This window comes from Lampetra fluviatilis, chromosome 30 (assembly GCF_964198595.1).
Source record: "Lampetra fluviatilis chromosome 30, kcLamFluv1.1, whole genome shotgun sequence".
In the NCBI taxonomy this organism is placed as follows: Eukaryota; Metazoa; Chordata; class Hyperoartia; order Petromyzontiformes; family Petromyzontidae; genus Lampetra; species Lampetra fluviatilis.
Window position 1 is genome coordinate 4580132 of NC_136304.1, and position 16528 is coordinate 4596659.

The 16528-nt window shown below is 52.0% G+C and overlaps 1 protein-coding gene across 2 annotated transcripts in view; it reads right to left on the reverse strand.

Moving 5' to 3' along the window:
* Positions 1 to 1897: 1897 nt before the first annotated feature.
* PYGL (glycogen phosphorylase L) overlaps positions 1898 to 16528 on the reverse strand; it is a 50045-nt gene continuing 35414 nt past the window's right edge. For both annotated transcript variants that reach the window (XM_078870372.1, XM_078870371.1), the window contains exons 9-21: positions 15894 to 16025; positions 14333 to 14425; positions 12608 to 12754; positions 12013 to 12176; positions 11451 to 11565; positions 10460 to 10561; positions 10007 to 10154; positions 7963 to 8021; positions 6587 to 6728; positions 5586 to 5793; positions 4140 to 4274; positions 3279 to 3345; positions 1898 to 2133 (exon numbers count right to left, since the gene is read on the reverse strand). In XM_078870372.1, coding sequence (XP_078726498.1) covers positions 1966 to 2133; positions 3279 to 3345; positions 4140 to 4274; positions 5586 to 5793; positions 6587 to 6728; positions 7963 to 8021; positions 10007 to 10154; positions 10460 to 10561; positions 11451 to 11565; positions 12013 to 12176; positions 12608 to 12754; positions 14333 to 14425; positions 15894 to 16025 — 1680 coding nt within the window. In that variant the 3' untranslated portion in view covers positions 1898 to 1965. The remainder of the gene's footprint in view (positions 2134 to 3278; positions 3346 to 4139; positions 4275 to 5585; positions 5794 to 6586; positions 6729 to 7962; positions 8022 to 10006; positions 10155 to 10459; positions 10562 to 11450; positions 11566 to 12012; positions 12177 to 12607; positions 12755 to 14332; positions 14426 to 15893; positions 16026 to 16528) is intronic.

Consider the following 16528-nt stretch of genomic DNA (forward strand, 5'->3'; position numbering starts at 1 on the left):
AATCCCTGCAGTCACGAAAGCTTTAGAGTGGAAGAAGCTGAAGAGATTCATCCAGCCTCATCGCCAGCTGCCACGTGGGGACGGAGGAGAAGAGGAGATGATATCCAGAGGAATATTGTCTTCTGGCATTCATGAACCAGGAGCTCGACATCTGCTTCACCGTTGACCTGTCCATTTGTGGATACTGGATAAAAAAATCTATCTGATAAAAAAAACACAATTTTAAAGAAGTGAGATTCAACATAAGTTCATGATGTTAAACTTGACTTTTATTGCAGTTGCTTTCCTAAGCATACAATGTGATTGTCTCACGATCTAATCAAAGATAATTGCTTTAAATTGGGCATGGGGGGGGGGAATTCTACATCTGGAGCTTTTAAATGAAGTGAAATGCGAGAGTGTAGCTGCGTAATTGCGTAGCAAATGCTTCGACTCTTGCCCCACTAAACATCACTGTTGATCTTGTAACAATCCACCACGTTTGTTGCATAAAAAAAAGCGTCGGCTTTTGTTCACCAATCTAGCTAAAGCTAAGAGACTGCCGCTTAATGAGGCACTGCGCGGATGATTTATGACGTCTACCGCGGCGTTTTCGTAATGCGTGAACCGGGATTTGCAATCACGGGTAAAACCCCGAGCTGTCGTCAATTTAGCGGGCGGCACGACTGAATTGATGCGGTTATTGCACAAAAAAACTACCGCGTGTAGAGGCCAACGAGAGTACACTCTTCACTTGGATCTAAATGAGACGATGCAGCGTCGCAATCACGTCTTTTAATTGCGACGGCTGCTGATGGGTAATGACTGGCGACCTGCAAGAACAAAAAAACGAAGCTCAAACTGGCGACAGTAAAAAAAAAGACCCATTGTATCCAATTCCCAGAAGCGCAGCCGCTGTGTTGCAACTGTTGGCTGCTGCAATGCTCCTGTGCGCGTGCGCGTCTCCAAATGGGAAAGGAACTCGAAATCGTGTTTCGGTTATCTGGGCGAGAGCGACGATGGGGGGCGGGCGGCACGCTGCGGAAATTCAAGTTAGGCCAAAAACACCTTTGTAAAAGGCACAGCACGCTCACCCATAAATCCGTCTCGGTAACTCCTACGAAAGGAGGACTTCAACCCAAAACAGCTGTGGTCGACACACCTAGGCAGTGTGGTCCCAGGCTCTCCGACACGAGGTTCAAGATAAGATAATTGAGAGTGCTAGAAATACAAGACTTAAGTGCCTTTTGGTACAAGAGGTGCTCCCTATGCCATAGGGGGCAGTGCGAGCTTTTGATCGTACATCAGCGTGCCAGGGAGTGCGGGTTGGTGGAGGCGCGGAGCATCTTAAGAACAGTAACAATGCATTCTGTCATTCCCTCTCGATGTTCAAAATGTAGCCCCGCAGCAGCCTACAACACCTGACATGCATGGCGGTTGCCCATCCAAAGCACGGTCCGACATCAACTCGAGTTAGCTGTCCGATGAGATCCGGGGGCATTCTGATGATTTGGTCAGGGGGTGCACTTCAGCCAAAATAGCATTCATGTCACGGTAGTGACATTTAAAAGGTACGGCAGTCTCACTGCAGTGGTAAATTTAGAAAGCTCACACGGTGTTCCAAAACGTCACTTTAAAGTGTTTTTTTAATATCTTTTCTCATCAATGAAACTTCAAGCTTGAAACACAGCCCGGGACACGCAGCATAGGTCCGTGTCCACAAGAACGGCAGCCATTTGGTTGTGTTGCATCTCTTATCATCGCTACACTACGCTTGCATCTCAGGGCAATCTCGCCTTTACCTTCGAGTGGGCACCGAATGTTACCCACCAGGTGGCCACCCTTCCCGCTCCTCTAAGTTTACAGCCTCACGCAACAGCGAGGGACAGGGAAGCGTTTGCGATGAGATTTGGGGTGGGGGGGGCAGTGGGGGGGCACCAGCTGCCGGAGGATAGAGGGGCTCCACCCCCCAAACTCCCCGCTCGTTCACGGGCCGGCGTTGTGCGTGGGCGGCTCGCTGGGGGCGGGCATCTTCACGTGGGACGGCTTCACGCCCCAGATGTCGTGCGCGTAGTCCGTGATGGTGCGGTCGCTCGAGAACTTGCCCGAGGCGGCGATGTTCAGGATCACCTTCTTGGCCCACTCCACGGGGTTCTGAGCGGGCACGGCGTGGGCACAGGAACAGCGGGCGCTTAGTACGAGTACCCCCCCCCCCCCATCCCCTCCCCCCCCCGACAGGGGCACCTGATTGCGTTAAATAAATTAAAAAAGGACAAAGGTGCAAGCCTGCAAGTGTTTGCTCGAGTCACTGTTGGTGGTGGAAGGTTCCTCCACAAGAGGGAGCTCGAGGTCTATCTCTTATGCTGGCCAGACAACTTGGAAGAGGTGGGAGAAGCCACACTTTACCCCACCACGTGATCCGAGTGTGGTGGGGGTATAGAACGTCCCACAGAACCAGACATCACAGAACTACCTAAAATTCCTTCAAGCGACCTCTGCTCGACACAGCAGGTGGCACTACTTTCCCCACCGGCACCGCTATGGAAAGTAACCTTCATCTCACGACACTAAAACTGATGCGTTTTAAGTCTCAAGAGCTATAATTCATCCGAATTAAGTGTGCAATAATAACATTTTAGGCGATGAGTTTATGATGAGTGTGGACGCAGTTAATTGGTAAATCGGGCCGAGTACCAATTTTAATCACGGCGATGAAACGAGCAAAATGTTCGAACCAAGGATCCGAGTGGTGTCAGCTCTGCGCTCTGATCTCCGAGGGCATCATGATTCTCAAATACATTGGCATGGGAGAAATCCCTCCAGGTACTGGTGTGTCAGCTTGTTTGCAACTTTGGAAAAACAATCCAATAATAACCATACAAAATCCAATCTTAATTTGGGAGCTTTCGTGACTGCAGGAATTATTCTTTGGTTCTTTTCGGTTAAGTCACGTCTAAAAATAAAATAAATCAAAATGTGTTGTTTTATTTTGATTTATTATTTTATTTTTAGACGTGACTTAACCGAAAAGAACCAAAAAATACATACAAAATCCATCATAAACGGAACAATCGTGTAGTTGTCTAACCACAGTTCTCTATATCACTTCATTACCTCCTGCCTGTCAGTCCGTCACATTAATTTTGACGGTGATCTAAAACAAGGAGGACCCACAGTGCACTTCTTTAGGAAATGACGATGTTTTGTTGCAATATGGAGCAAATGGCGAGCGTGCTTCTTACGCGTTTTTTTTGTTATTCTCTTGTTTGAAACTCTGAAAGAGCCGTGCGAACACTCACCCCGTAGAGCTCGCTGACCTTCTCCTGGCACTTCGCATAATCCTCGTAGTCCGCGAACACCTTGAACCTAGCGCGATTCACAAACAGAGCGTTGAGGACACCGCTAAAGATCAACGCTTGAATCCCGCCGACAAGCAGCCTTCATGATGGCGCACAGTATTATTTGTTTGCTCTATTGTTGTTAACAGTCGCTCCCATTCAAAACTATGTCCGGCAGTAAATGTTTTTAAAATCTTCATTAATATTAGATTTAGATGGGGCCCAGTATTCATCGTTTCGAAAACGACAAGGTGCCAATTGCAGTCAAGTGCCAGCTCAAACCTTTAGACACCAAGAGTCTACTGTGCCCTGTCCAGTGGACATGGCCTGGTTTTTAAGAGCACACTTTACATATCCTTGTTTTTTGTTTTATCCGGGCCACCGCTCCGTCTATTACTTTGGATAAATCGAGAGTTGGGACGAGCAGCCGATATAAAACAGATGACTTTTTTTTCGTCAATTACTCAGATCGATTTAAAAATGGTGCCCGCCCTCCCGCCACCACCACATCCTGCCTCCCGAAGGTGGGAAACCCCCCCCCCCCAACAAGCCACGCTCAGCACGACGCGACCGACAATGTCGTCACCAAAATCCGCTCATTGCCTCCCCTTCCAGCGGCACATAAAAAACGAGGCGAGATTTTATTTTTTTACCACCCAACAATTTTAACAATTACTTCCGATTAGTCGAGCAATCGAACCCGACGTTTGGTACGGCGAGCGATTACTTCGGCAAACGGGTGAAACGTGGCTCTTAATCGCGAGTCGACTCTTGAAACCCGCGTGGTCCCGATGCCGTGCAGAAGTTGCCAAGGGGCAGCACCTGTCGTGGTGCATGAGCATGTTGACGATGTCCTTGAAAAGGTCCGGCTGCTTCGGGGAGAAGAATCCGCTGCTGATCTGATCCATGACGACTTTAAGCTCGGGGATCTTGTCGTAGTACTCCTGAGCGTTGTAACTGAGTGGGGCGGAGAGGGTGGAGGGTGGGGCAGGGGCGGGGGATGACACAATTTAGGAAAATCCGACGACCTGGTTCTATGGTCGATGGTTATAGGAGGCGCCATGAAGCCTCCAGTTTGATGGAGGGGGATACATTGTCGGAAATATATCATTACCCCCTCAAGGTAAAATCTCGAATGTCAAGTTGTCCACAACTTTGAGCTGTAAGTGGTTACGCAATTGCATCAACGAAATAACCTTCATTAGGGCACACTTGTTCGTTGGCATATTCCCACCCTGCAATCTGCCGCCACTGACAAGCCTTTGGCTGTTGTTGTCCTTGGAACAGAGCTGCGTGGCTTAATGGACCTTACTGGCTGAAATAAAGTGAGTCGTATATAACCAGCTACAGCTTGCCATTGAATTCCAAGATGCACAAAACAGACCACACTAAATTTGGCGTCTCACTTAAATGTCTGGAAATCCGGCTCTGCGAATTTTAAAACGTAGTTTTGCAACAAATATTACCGCCCCTTAGCAGAGGATTTGGAAAAGTGCTGCCCACTTAGCGAGCTTGTGGTGAAAAATTGTCACTGGAAGGGATCTTGGAAGTAGTTCTGCAATGTCGCCTTCTGCCGGCCGTTGTCGAACGCCCAGAGCAGAGGTCGCAACCGGGTACCCGATACCCGTACCCTACCCGATACCCGGCTACCCGTACCCGGCCGGGTACGGGTACCCGTTTGTGACCCTGGTGCGGCCGGGTACGGGTAAGGAATCAAAACCCATTTGCGACCTCTGGCCCAGAGTGCGCGTCACATCGGCAGCAAGGCTCGGGCCTCGACAGAGGAAAACCGACCCGGTACCTCCTGAACTGGCTCGGCATGGCTCGGCATGGCTCAGATGTATAGTGGAAATAAGGTATGACCGGGGTTAAACTAAACTATTTTAATTTTACAAGGCGAGGCCCACCGCGCTACACAGTTCTTTTTCAGAAGCGACCTGGCCACAAACGACAACTCAACAAAGTGGCTTATCACTTGGAAATGTAGAGCAGCCAAATCCTCTAAACGCACGTTGATTCTGAAGGTCCGAGGGAAGAACCGGAGGACCCGGAGAAAAATTCCACGCACTCGTGGAGAGAGAGAGAGAGTGAGAGACGCAAACTCCAAATATACAGGCGATGGGGTTGGGATTGAACCCACGACCTGGATACCAGGCGAGGCAGGTAACATCTCGCCACCGTGGGGGTTCCTCAAACGAAAACTACAGCACGGCGGGGACGGTTTCTTCTCCCGGTGCCGTGGGTCGCTTGTGACCCCGCCCCCCTCACCCCTTCACGCTGAGCGCCTCCACCTCGTCGACGCGCAAGCCGAAGATGAAGAGGTTCTCCTCGCCCGCCTCCTCCGCCATCTCCACGTTGGCGCCGTCCATGGTGCCGATGGTGAGCGCTCCGTTCAGCATGAACTTCATGTTGCCCGTGCCAGACGCCTCCGTGCCGGCCGTGGAGATCTGCTCCGAGAGGTCCGACGCCGGGATCACTGCGCGCACACAAACACAGACACGCAGGCAAAGATGCCCCCCCCCCCCCCATACAGCCGTCGATAGCCTGTTGTGTTGGAGGTCTACATGGGTAGTGAATTGATAAAAGGGTTGTAACACCATCACAGACAATGTATTGTAGTCACTGCTGGTGACTCGAAAGGGCACGACGCACGCACTATAATAGGTATACAGAGACACAGGAAATACAGAGATCCCTCCCCCCCCCCCCGTATAGCCTAACAAGACTGTAGGGGCAAGTGATGTTAGCGAGCACCTACGGAGGCCGGCACGGCACACGAGGGGGTGGCTGGCCAGCACCACGCCCGACTGCATTTGCCTTCCCAACGCCGATGTCTACACATCCGTACCAGGCACTCATTCTAGGCACAGTCGAACTAGGGCAGGCCCAAAGCCGATTCAGATAATCGCCGCTGATGTTTTCCATGGCTGGCAATCAAACAGGTCTGCCGGGTTCATAGCGCACCAGAGTTGAAACACAAATACCGATAACCACCATTCGTAGCTTTGTGACAGTGGACGTCACCATGGCGCCTGTGCCGGGCCAGGTGCTATTTTGAGGCCACGTGAAGTGTCGAAGGCTCGCTGACAGGAGGTCACGGGACAGACCAACGCACACGCACACACACACACACCAAACGCGCGCGCAAAATGCACGCGTGCACTTGTGTGTGAGCGGCCTGTGACGTGTGGATACGTTGAAATGAATCTCAACGAGGACGTCACGTGCTCAGCCAGCTGGTCCAGCGGAGAGCGCTGGCCCGTGCTCACCTTTCTCTGCCAGGGACACCCGGTAGTTCTCCAGGAAAATAACCTTCAGCCTGTCCCCCACAACCGCATCGTTGTTTACGATGTCACCGACTGCGGTGAAGAGCTTTATGATCATCTTGGCCATGTGGTATCCTGGAGCCGCCTGTCGATGGGGCAGGTTGGTTGGAAACAACGAGAGAGAGAGCGATGTTGTGTGTACGTACAAAGTCAGCTTTGATCGAGGTGCGCAGTATCTTGACTTAAAGTTTTGTGACTGCAGGAATTTATATTCTTTGAGTCTTTCGGTAAAGTCACGTAGATAGGTTCTAAGAAAATAACAAAAAACTACGACGTTTCGATCGCAACACAAGCAGTCCCCCCTTTTCCCCATGACGACCGCTTGTGTTGCGATCGAAACGTCGTAGTTTTTTGTTATTTAGTTAATTTCTTTGAACCTATCTACGTGACTTTACCGAAAGACCTAAAGAATATGTGGGCAGTATTATCGGTGCTAAAGCCGCCTGGAGCTGTTTTCCATATGCTGGCAGGTGAGCAGAAAAAAAACCTTCCACTAAAATCGAAATCTTCAGAAACATACCCCTCATCAACGTTGACACCAGAATGACAATTCGTCAACGATGACTGAAAGCTGAGGATGCGGTGGCGCAGTGGGTGAGCGTGCTACACTATCAACTGGGAAAGCCCAGTTCGGTTCCCAGCCACTGCTCACATCGGCGCTGGGCAATATCTTAACCAGTGCTTGACACCCCCTTTTTTCACGAACCCATATTGACCAGCAGCATGGTGAAGTGTGGCCAAACCACCCTCATGGCCGGCAATGTGTGGGGGGAGGCCATCATCCAGCTGTGGATTGATACAGGGCTGTACGTTAACATTGACTCATTTAAGCAGCGCGTAAGTGAACCGATACATCTTTCAGTTGTCACGGGAAGTTGTTTCAAAGAACAATAATAGCAACATGAGAATAGCACAATACATTTTAATTACGTTGCAGTGATGAGGTTACGTGAAGCTCACACGGCTTCTGCATTTGTTTACCTGGAGTAGCCCCTCAATGGGGCTCAAGACATTTTCTCGGGAGAAATTTGGATGCTTGGGCCAATTCCATTTCAATAACATTTGTGTGTGTGTGAGGAAGCCAGAGTGCCCAGCGAAACCCCCACGTATATGAGATGAGCGTTCAACCACTCCAAAGGTTCACAACACACAGAGTGGTTCACAGCTCACAAAACCAACTTTCCGCCGTCTTTCTAGCTGTGTACAACACTGCGCTCGGTGGGTTTGGGAGTTCCACACACGCGTGTGCGTGTGTGTGCGTGATCCTCGCCTCCACAAACACTGGACTGACAGTCGAGGACCACCACGCCCAGACGTACCTTCCCACCGATGATGATGGTCCTTGGGACGAAGGATTTGCTCGGTGCCTTTTTAATCCCTGGACACAGAGGGGGCGCACACACCACACGTTTCACCATGCACGTATGTTGAACTTCTTTCGCACCGCACATAGCCAACCGTGCTCATCGGAGGTGCGGGGGGAGGACTAAACAGAAAGCAGCTCGAAAGAAATTAATTTGCAGTCAAGCATTTAAGAGTGCATATAGCGCCAGTGGCTTCGTAATTGTAACCATCAGTGACACAGAAAGGGAGAATCGCAGGTGTTGATAAGTAAGCAAAGACAAAGATCCCTCGTGTAGCTCTAAACGGACTGTTGGGGCAGGTGCTGACAGTGAGTAACCTATGAAGGCTGACACGGCACACGAGGTGGGTGGAAGGCCAGCACCATGCCCGGCCACCTTTGCGTCCCTGGTGGCGATGTTTTACACACCGCAACAGTTACTCATTTGAGGCCGAGTTGACCTAGAGGAGGCCCAGAATCAGTGCAAAGAATTGCCACTGGTATTGTCCGTGAGCGGCGAAGCAAACTCGGGTCGCCGGGTTTTAAGCGCAGCAAGCAAACCGCTGTGTGCCACCTTTTCCGCAAAACACACAAGCGCACACGCGCACCAAACATAAGCTGGAGCTTATTGGTCACCAGATACCATCGGGCCAGATGTTCGACATCTGCTGCCAGTGCTGCACGCGAAAATTATTTCAAACGCCGCCTGTTGTCGTAAGCGCTGGCCATGAAAACGACGCGTCAGTTCGCATCAATTCAAATTTATTCTCGCGCTCGTGATACAAATGGTGCGGGTGAGAATTGACTGCGTACAATTTGTGCAAATTACATGCCGACGATATGCTCTTGTTACATGTAGGCTAATGGCGCATGTAAACAAAGACACGCGGGACAGATTGTGTGTACCTAGGGCAGCTGTTGCTTCCAGCGGACTGGAGGCAAAGTGATTCCAAACAACGAGATGGATGAGAGCAGCAGGTTGGACTGATTTTAAATGAAACCAACGAACCAATGTGTCCGAGAGTAGAAAGTTGTTAATCGGTGTACATTACCTGCTACGACTCATGGATCCGAATCATGGGCATTCATGAAAAATATTGACCAAAAACCCCAAAGTGTGTAAAGTAGCCCAAGAGAATTACACGGAGAGAAGGAAAGAGCACAAGGATTCGAGAAACAAACACCAGGTGAATTCCATAATTCTAACTGTGCGCTTGGACAGGACACGTTGCAAGAAGGGATGATGGTTTTGAGGTTGATGACCGAGTGGCAGCCAAGGAATGGAACACGCCGAAGAGCACATCCATGGAGGAGATGGAGCGATAAGCTCTCAACTTGTACATAGGTATGAGGTGGATTATTACATCGCAGGAGAGTGAGAGGACGGAGGTGGCTTGTGGAGGCCTTCATCCGGCAGTTGATTGACCATGGCTGCTGATGACCATGATGGTGGCGAGGAGCGATGTCAAATTATTATTTTACATTTGTCTACCTAGGAAAGCCTCACAGAGTGTCGTGGCAATCTTGCACGAGGGCGCTGCCAAGTTTTTGCAGTTGGCGGGGGGGGGGACAATCGCTCCCCGTGCGTGATCCCAAATTGACTAATTCGCTGGCAATCGATCAAATGTGGCTAATTTGGACACCGGCGCACAAAGCCCCGCTCTTTTGAACGACGTCACGAGGCCACGAACGTCCGCTGCGCGCAGAAAACGGCGCACGTAGCATTTTTGTTTACGGGTTAAAGGAAACCGCAACATTAACCGCGATCGTCCGCAACAAGCGTTCGCCGCCGGGACGCGTCTCCCCTCCGCGGAGGGCACTGTCATCTTCGGCGTCATCTTCGGCGTCGTCGTCGGCGTCGTCGTCGTCGTCGGCGTCAGCGTCGGCGTCGTCAGCGTCGGCGTCGTCATCGTCGGCGTCGTCATCGTCGGCGTCGTCCCACCGTCACGTGCGCGCGCACCCTCTCCGTCACGCGCGCCCTCCCCATCGAGCGGCGTGCCGCGGACGGCCCCAAGTCTCACGGTTGTAGAGCGCGATGACGTGCAGGCAGTTGAGCAGCTGCCGCTTGTACTCGTGGATCCTCTTGACGTGGACGTCGAAGATCGAGTCCGTGTTGATCTGCACGCCGTGATTAGCCTCCAGGTAGGCCGCAAACTTCACCTTGTTCTCCTGAAACGCGGTGGGTGGGGTGGGGGGCATGACGGGGGACGGGAGGCGGGAGGAATCGCCGAGCGAACGAGGAGTGGGATAGTTTAGGATATGGCAGTGACGCTCGTCGCGATAGCGACGACAGCAACCGCTTTAACACGGAGCACATTTTTCGGTGACCCTGTGTTCGAAGTAGACAAATGCAAATATCAACCAAAAAACACGACACATTCCGTCAATGCCTCGTAGTACAAGTGCCATTTAGAAGGGCCATAGCTAGAAATGTCGCCTAATATAATTTTTTCTCTCCTTTTAAATCATCTCACCTGCTTAACCTGAAGGATGTCCCGGATGAGCCGGGGGTCATTGACAAACTCCTCCAGCTTTCTCAACTGTCCCAGGTCCTTGATGAAGTCTTCGCCAATGCGCTGATAAAAAATATACAAATTACAAAACATTCCATCGCAAGTCCACCGAGCGAGCTTCCAGTCACACAACTGTCATCTCAAACCAATGTTCCACCACCAAGGAACATTTGCATATAATCGCCGTCTAATTTGCATTTTAAAGCGGTCTAAACTATTTTAATTTTACCAGGTAAGACCCACCGAGCTATGTAGCTTTTTTTCAGAAGCGACCTTGCCACAAATGATAGCTCAACGAAGTGGCTTATCACGTGGAAATTTATAGTAGCCAAACAAATTACTCTAAACGCGTGTTAATTCTAAATGTGGAGGGTAACACCGGAGGACCCCGAAAAAAATCCAAGTGACCACAGGGAGAGGCACATGCAAACTCCAAATATACAAGAGTCGGGAGATCGAACACATGAGCTCCTGCATATCAGGCGAGGGAGTTAACATCTCGCCACCGCGGTCGATGCTTAAATGAGCAATTCTATGCAAGCGTCGCGAGCAAAACAGTTTGTTTTATTCTGTGCATCGTCACTTGCCTAAAAAAATCCTCATCCAAGTCCCAAGACTGTTTTAGGAAAATCCTGCCAAGCTATCGTAGTGGGGGGGGGGGGGGCGGGACGTTGCTGCAATCCCGATTGAGTAATTTGCAGGGATTTTTAAAAAAAAGGCACCCAAGTCGGGAATCGAACACAGGCCCATTTCATTGCTGTGATGCATGAGTGTCACCGCACCACGCTACCCTGCGACAAATAGAGGTGAGGAATGGGAGAGACTGGAAACAAAGTAGAAGACAGGCTGAGAGGGAGAAAGAGCGAGTGAGAGCAAGAACAGAGCCGCCGTGAAGAGGCACGGGCGTGGACCTGTGGGGACGGGAAGAGGGGGCGGAGGCCGAGACGCTCACCTCCGCGATGGCGTCGGCGAGGCTGGGGTTGCACATGACGAGCCAGCGCCGCGGAGTGATCCCGTTCGTTTTGTTCTGGAACTTGTCCGGCTCCATCTCGTAGAAATCCTTAAATCTGGACATGTTCAACACGACGGCCATACGAGTATAAACGCGTTTACTTTTTTTCTTTCACCAGAGAAGACTCGTCGAGTCTCTAGACCACACGCGAGCTTGCGTGTGTGTGTGTGTGTGCGTGTGTGTGTGCATGGTGTAGGAGGCAGGATGGGCAGTTGGAGGCAGTCACCCTCCAGCAACGGTTAAGGGTGGAGGGGCGACGCTCGCAACAACGAGCAGAGCAATGGGCGGCTAAAGAAGCATCCAGTTGGTGCATCAGCCAGTCACCTCAGCGAGTTAACCCACAGCACCTGGGTCCGTCTCATCTCCTGCCACAGCGAGCCTCGGACACTTCCATGTGAAAGCCTCGTGAGTGCACCTAGCCTGGCACAAGCGCGGTGGCGATGTCTCCGGCGCTCAGCGGCGGCCGCTGCCGCCGTCGCGCGAGTGAGCGAGCGACGCTCACATGGACTGCTTGATGATGTCGGAGTGGATGCGAGCCACGCCGTTGACGGCGTGCGAGCCCACGATGCACAGGTGCGCCATGTTGACGCGCTTCTCGCCGCTCTCCTCGATGAGCGACATGCGGCCCATGCGCTCCATGTCGCCAGGGTAGAGGGCGCACACCCGCTACGGCCACGTCGGGGAGACACGGGGAGGGTGGGGACACGGGCGGACACGTCGGTATGGGGACGCGTGCGCACGGGGATACGGGACGCGAGGACACAGGAACACGGAAACATGGGGGACATGGGGACACGGGGACACAGAGACACCAGGACGTGGGCACAAGGGGGCCATCACGATATGCAGACAAGGATGCACAGGGATGCGGGACATGGGGACACGGGGAGAGGCGGATACGAGCTTACATGGGAACACGGAGACGTGAAGATACGGGGACACGATAATAGGAGGATGCAGCGTCTTCGGGATACAGACAGTGGCATACATAGTCACAGACACACGGGGGCGATGGTGACACGGGGTCACTGGGGGACAGAGGAACACGGAAGCGGAGTCGCTTTCAAGAGAGGCGTTGGCGGCTCCGAGCGCAGTACCTCCAGGTGCTTCATGTTGATCTCATAGATGATGTCGAGGTGCCGCGGCAGGAGGTTCTCCATGAGATGCACGGGCCAGCGCTCGAGGGCCTCGGGAAGCACCGTGTGGTTGGTGTACGCGCACGTGCGCACCGTGATGTCCCACGCCTGATAGGGCGCACACCGCGAGCGTGGCAATAAAACAAATGTTTTAACAGGTAGGGCCCACTGAGCTGTATAGCTGTTTTTCAGAAGCGGCCTGGCCACAAATGATAGCTAAATTAAGTGGCTTATCGTGTGGACATTTAAAGCAGCCAAATACTCTAAATGAATGTTGATTATAAATGTGGAGGGAAAAACCGGAGGACCCGGAGAAAATTCCACGTGTCCATGGGGAGACCATGAAATATACAGCAGGCGTCAGGGTCTGGATCGAACCCACGACCTCCTGCATACCCAGGCGAGGTAATTAACATCTCTCCACCGTGGCACCAACAACAACCGCCATTCACCACTAGGTGGCGGTGATTTCACCACGGTGCTTGCGCCAGACTAAGTCCACTTTAAGGCCACGTTAAGGCCACGTGAAGTGTGTTGCGGCCAAAGGGTGCTCAGGACGGGTGCGAGGGGCTGGTAACCACTCCACGCTCAACCTAAGGACCACTACGTGGGAAAAAATATCTATCCTTGGCACCCCACACACACGCACATACACGCACACACGCGCATGATTGGCATCTGGGCGTGGGCCTCGGTGGATTGCAGGTCAGAGCCCTGAGCAGGCACCGCTGAGATGCTGGGTTAGAACCTGGGGCGAGCTCTGCCCCGCGGTCAGAAAAAAATAAACCCTCGACACATCCGTCAATAGTGCTGCCTTGAAGAGAAAAGTGTATACAAGGCAGCGCTATTGACGAATGTGTTGAGTAATGGTTGTTATTCGTGCTCGGTGCACCGCTGATAACACAGCACCACCAAATAATTTGAGGTCACTTCAAGGGATTCTCAGCGTCCCGAGTTTAACGGTTTGCGATTGGACGGAATCGATCACATGCAGCTACATTTTTACTTGAATCTCATTAACTCCGTCCTGAATCTAGATTTGAACTGCATCCTGAGCGTGTCGATTCGCCAATAATATAAACTACGCTCGTTGACACGTGGTCAGTTAATGGTGTCAGCTCGGTCACCCAATGACTGCACAAACAAACAAAAAAATCACTCCAGAGGGCAGCACCTTCCCACCCAGCATGCTACACAGCACCGTTCGTAGCGTGACATTCAAACTGATACATTCTCAAAAGGCGTGAGTTTAGTCAAATCAGGTTACAGAACCAATCTCGATACGAAGGCCATGGTTGACTGTGCAGTCACTGGTGACTGGGCTGATGCCATCAAATTCACTCCACGTGGCTTAAAGCACAATCGGCTACTGAGATTTGAACCCAGGTTCTCGGCTGTGCCTTTAAACTACGGACGACGAATACTCAATAGGTGGTGTTTGGCCAGTGGCCGAGACGAATAACAAGAGTGGTAGCTGCAGCAGAGATGCTTGAGACGACATCTGCTTGTCAGCAGGCACTTTGCGGATTGTTACAGTGATGGGCTTGGGCAAGGCCAACATCAAGCGGTGGATCGATCATGGCTGATGATGATTATGATGGCGGGTAGCTGATACAGACTCATGATGATGGATGTTTGTTTCATGGGCGAGCGAAATAGAAATGCGAGGGGGGGGGGCCTGCTCGCCTTATCCCAGTCCAGCTTCTCCACATCCAAAAACACTCGCATCAACTCCGGGATGACCAGCGATGGGTGGGTGTCGTTCAGCTGGATGGCGACCTGCGGTACACGTGGAAACATTTTTCGGCGAGAGTCGGAATACGGTTGAGTCTCAATCGTCCGGGTTGGCGGATCACGCACACACACACATTCGCGATATTCCCTCCCGACCTGTGGGCGTCGAGGTCACCATCTCCTGACTTATGGTCAGGGTATGATGGGAAGTAGAGAAAGTTGATTCATTTCCACCTGTACAAGTGTAATGTGAGGATATATCTGGCTCACTGACGTATCACAACTCGTCATGCTGATTGGCTCTGCCGGTCCTGGTTTATAGCCAATGGGGGGAAGCCTAGGGGCGTGGCCCTGACGTAATGGAAAGGTGACAGCTGTAAGGAGAGGATTGGTTCTGCTGGCTTTGGCCACAGCCAATAGGGAGATGAGTCAGGGGCGTGGTCCCGGGAGCCTACGAGGGAGCCTGGAAAATTCCATGGAGGCTAACCAGGATTGGTGGAAACGTACCATGTGACCCGGGTATTAAATAGGGGTGGAGACTAACGACACGTGGTCAGAACGGGAACGAATGGAGGAAGGGGCCACGCGTGAGCGGGGCTCCGGGTTGCCACGTGGCAGTGCGTCTCTATCTATCCCTCTCACGCTGTCTGTCAGCAGCGGGAAGGAAATCTATAATGCAAGTTGAATAAAAGACCGGATTCCAGAAGTCGCCTCAACGACCTTTATTACACAACGATTGAGAGTCGCTCCCCCACGCTCCACATCTATAAACACCGATTCGTGGAGTTGGCCAAACAACCCAGGGCTCCAACGCCAACCACGCTACACAGACTCACAGAGACCCGTAGACTTCCGCAGGCTAACATAGAACCTAAAGACTAACATCGGACCCATAGAATAACATATGACCCAGTGGCTTAACGATCGAGTGTACAGACGGTGAAACTGCACTGGGTGCTCATCGGCCAGAAGGTGTTAGGCGCCAGGCTATGAAGGGTGAGGGGGGGTGATATCGGACAGGGGAGGGGGGCCCATGTCATTCCTTGTACCAGGCCCCTAGCCAACGATGCTCCGGCCACTGTGGTGCACGCAGCAAGGTTCCGACGTGACGATGCAGCTGCGGCTGCGTTCCACAAGTCGAGCCATCGAACAAATAACAGTCACCGCATCGCGCGGCGCTTTCGGACGCGCTTCTGCGTCCGTCTGGAACGCTCTTCCTTCCGATATTAGGAGGCCGCTGGGAGCGATGCACTGTTAAATCATCATCTAGATTGAAAACCAATTTCTTGGAAAACCGCTTCGTGCGTTTAATTTGTTGTCCCCCCCGCAGCTCTGATTAGCGCCGTTTCCTTTGAGTACGGTGCGAAATAAGTTTAACATACAAATACACAATGCGTGTATGTTCAAATGGCGTTGAAGAGCAGAGGGCCCCTCTGTGTGCAATGCAAAAGTCGCGAGTTCAGCACGCGGTGGGGGGGTTGGTGTGGGGGTCAGGCCGCGCAGTGGCGCTTGCCTTGTCAGGGAAGGCGTCGAACGTCGTCCTGGTTCCGGATTTGCACGCCTTGTAGCGGCGGATGATGTCCTGCAGCGTCGCCGCCACCACAAAGTACTCCTGCTTCAGCCGCAGCTCCTTGCCCTCGAAGAACTGCGGTCGGGGGAAAAACAATGGGGAGCGAGGTTCTGAAATATCCCTCCCCCCCCCCCGCCAGCGTCTCTGTCCACCCGACAGCAGAGGTACAACGGGTCGGGGCACGGTTTGTCGATCGAGCGGCAGGTCCACGTGCGGTTGGGGTAAATTGTGGGACACAACCGACCTCTTCAGAGACGCTTGGCCAGCGTGAAAGAGTCGTAGGTCAGTCTCCTTCGTTTGAGCGGGAAATCACTTTGACTTTTAAATTTGACCTCTATTATTATTGTCATTTTGAGATGTTGCAATACAATCCAATTTACGCGTTTATAGCGGCATCTCGATGCAACCGTATCTCCAGATGCTTCAGTGGGGGGGGGGCATGACGATATGTGCTTTACGTCACGTAAACACAAATGGGGGCTGGGGGGGGTCTTAAGTGTTGACTCCAATAAGAGCAGCAGCAGCAGCGTCTCAACCACACAGACATCAGGAGCAGGAGCCGAGAAACGAAACTAAAC